Genomic DNA, 2,457 nt, shown 5'->3' on the forward strand with positions numbered 1-2,457 from the left:
CTGGTGCTAACAGTGGTGACACTGGTGCACAGTGGTGACACAGGTGCTAACAGTGGTGACACTGGTGCTAACAGTGGTGACACTGGTGCTAACAGGGTGACACAGGTGCTAGCAGTGGTGACACTGGTGCTACAGTGGTGACACAGGTGCTAACAGTGGTGACACTGGTGCAACAGTGGTGACACTGGTGCACAGTGGTGACACTGGTGCTAACAGTGCATGGTGACACTGGTGCTATCATGGTGACACTTGTTAACAGTGGTGACACTGGTGCTAACAGTGACACTGAAAGTCAGGCTATCACTGGCGTAAGTGAGTGCAGGGCACTGGTGCACAGTGGTGACACTGGTGCAACAGTGGTGACACTGGTGCTAACAGTGGTGACACTGGTGCTAACAGTGGTGACACTAGCTTAACAGTGGTGACACTGGTGCTAACAGTGGTGACACTGGTGCTAACAGTGTGACACTGGTGCTAACAGTGGTGACACAGGTGCTAGCAGTGGTGACACTGGCACAGTGGTGACACAGGTGCTAACAGTGGTGACACTGGTGCTAACAGTGGTGACACTGGTGCTAGCAGTAGACACTGGTGCTAACAGTGGTGACACTGGTGCTAACAGTGGTGACACTGGCTAACAGTGGTGAACTGGGTGGTAGACAGTGGTGACACTGGTGCTAACAGTGGTGACACTGGTGCAACAGTGGTGACACTGGTGCACAGTGGTGACACTGGTGCTAACAGCATGACACACAGGTGCTAACAGTGGTGACACTGGTGCTAACAGTGGTGACACAGGTGCTAGCAGTGGTGACACTGTTAACAGTGGTGACACAGGGCAACAGGCAGACCTGGTGCTGCACTGGTGAGCACTGGTGCTACCAGCCTATCACTGGTGCCAGCAGGTGACACTGGTGCTAACAGTGGTGACACTGGTGCTAACAGTGGTGATATTGGAACAGTGGTACACAGGGCTAGCAGTGGTGACACTGGTGCTGGCAGTGGTGACACTGGTGCTAACAGTGCACTGGTGCCAACAGCAGACACTGGTGCTAGCAGTGGTGACACTGGTGCTAACAGTGGTGACACTGGGTTGGGCTACCAGTGGTGACACTGGTGCTAACAGTGGTGACACTGGTGCTAACAGTGGTGACACTGGTGCTAACAGTGGTGACACTGGTGCTAACAGTGGTGACACTGGTGCTAACAGTGGTGACACTGGTGCTACAGTGGTGACATGTGTGCTAACAGTGGTGACACTGGTGCTAGCCTATCACTGGGCGCGTGTGCACTGAAGTGGTGCCAGTGGTGTACACTGGAAAAGCGTGCGCACAGGCAACAGTGGTGACACTGGTGCTATCAGTGGTGACACCAGCAATAGTGGGTGATGCGCGGCAGTACTGGTGCCACAGTGGTGACACTGGTGCCAGTGTGGTGACACTGGAAAATAACAGTGTGCACTGGTGCTACAGTGGTGACATTGGTGCTAACAGTGGTGACACTGGTGCTAATAGTGGTGACACTGGAGCACAGTGGTGGAGCACTGGTGCTAACAGTGGTGACACTGGTGCACAGTGGTGGCCTGGTGCAACAGTGGTGACACTGGTGCTAACAGTGGTGACACTGGTGCTGACAGGGTGGTGCCTGGTGCTAGCAGTGGTGACACTGGTGCTCGGTTGGTGACAGGTGCTAACAGTGGTGACACTGGTGCTAACAGTGGTGACACTGGTGCTAACAGTGGTGCAGACACTAACAATTATCGCCTGCACAACACGTGACTTTAGCCAAAACATATCATTTTAAATTAACTGGAATTGTGTTCAATGGACGCACAGCACAGTGGTGTTGCACGTGCATGCCTATTGTGTGTCGTGAAGCACCCACACATGTCGAGGCCGGGGCGGGATGCACTGGTGTCAATAATGCCCATCAAACGTCATTCACCATCCTCATGCGTGCGTGCAGTGCGTGTGTTATATCGCACACCATCAACCGATGACGTGCAAATTGGTGAAATCTAGCTGCCAGCAGGATGATGCGGCAGTGATGTGATGCTGGTGATGTGATGTGCTATGATGATGCTAAGATGATGCTGTTGTTATATTTTATGATGCTGTTGTTACATGCATTACGCTGTTATGATGCTGTTGCTGCTGATGATGCCGCTGTTGTTAAGATGATGCTGTTGTTAAGATGACATGCTGTTGGTTATTTTATGCTGTTGCTGATGATGCCATGATGATGCTGGTGCTATTTTTATGTTGTTGCTGCTGATGATTGAAGAGTGCGATGCCGTTGCGATGCTGTTGTTATTTTACGCGTATGCTGTTATGATGATGATGTTAGTTGTTATTTATGCTGTTGTTATGATGACATGCTGCTGCTGTTATTTTACGCTGTTACATGATGCTGTGCAGCGATGATGTTAACAGATGATGTTGTTATGATGCTGTTGTG

General features: G+C 51.2%; 1 protein-coding gene across 1 annotated transcript; it reads left to right on the forward strand.

Moving 5' to 3' along the window:
• Positions 1-239: 239 nt before the first annotated feature.
• Positions 240-1,778, forward strand: LOC121855875 (uncharacterized transmembrane protein DDB_G0289901-like). Its single transcript, XM_042351041.1, has 3 exons — positions 240-312; positions 846-1,082; positions 1,576-1,778. Exons 1-3 carry the CDS (start codon positions 240-242, stop codon positions 1,776-1,778), a joined length of 513 nt encoding a protein of 170 aa, XP_042206975.1.
• The last annotated feature ends 679 nt before the right edge of the window (positions 1,779-2,457 follow it).

This window comes from Homarus americanus, unplaced genomic scaffold, assembly GCF_018991925.1.
Source record: "Homarus americanus isolate GMGI-L3 unplaced genomic scaffold, GMGI_Hamer_2.0 scaffold46329, whole genome shotgun sequence".
NCBI lineage: Eukaryota > Metazoa > Arthropoda > Malacostraca > Decapoda > Nephropidae > Homarus > Homarus americanus.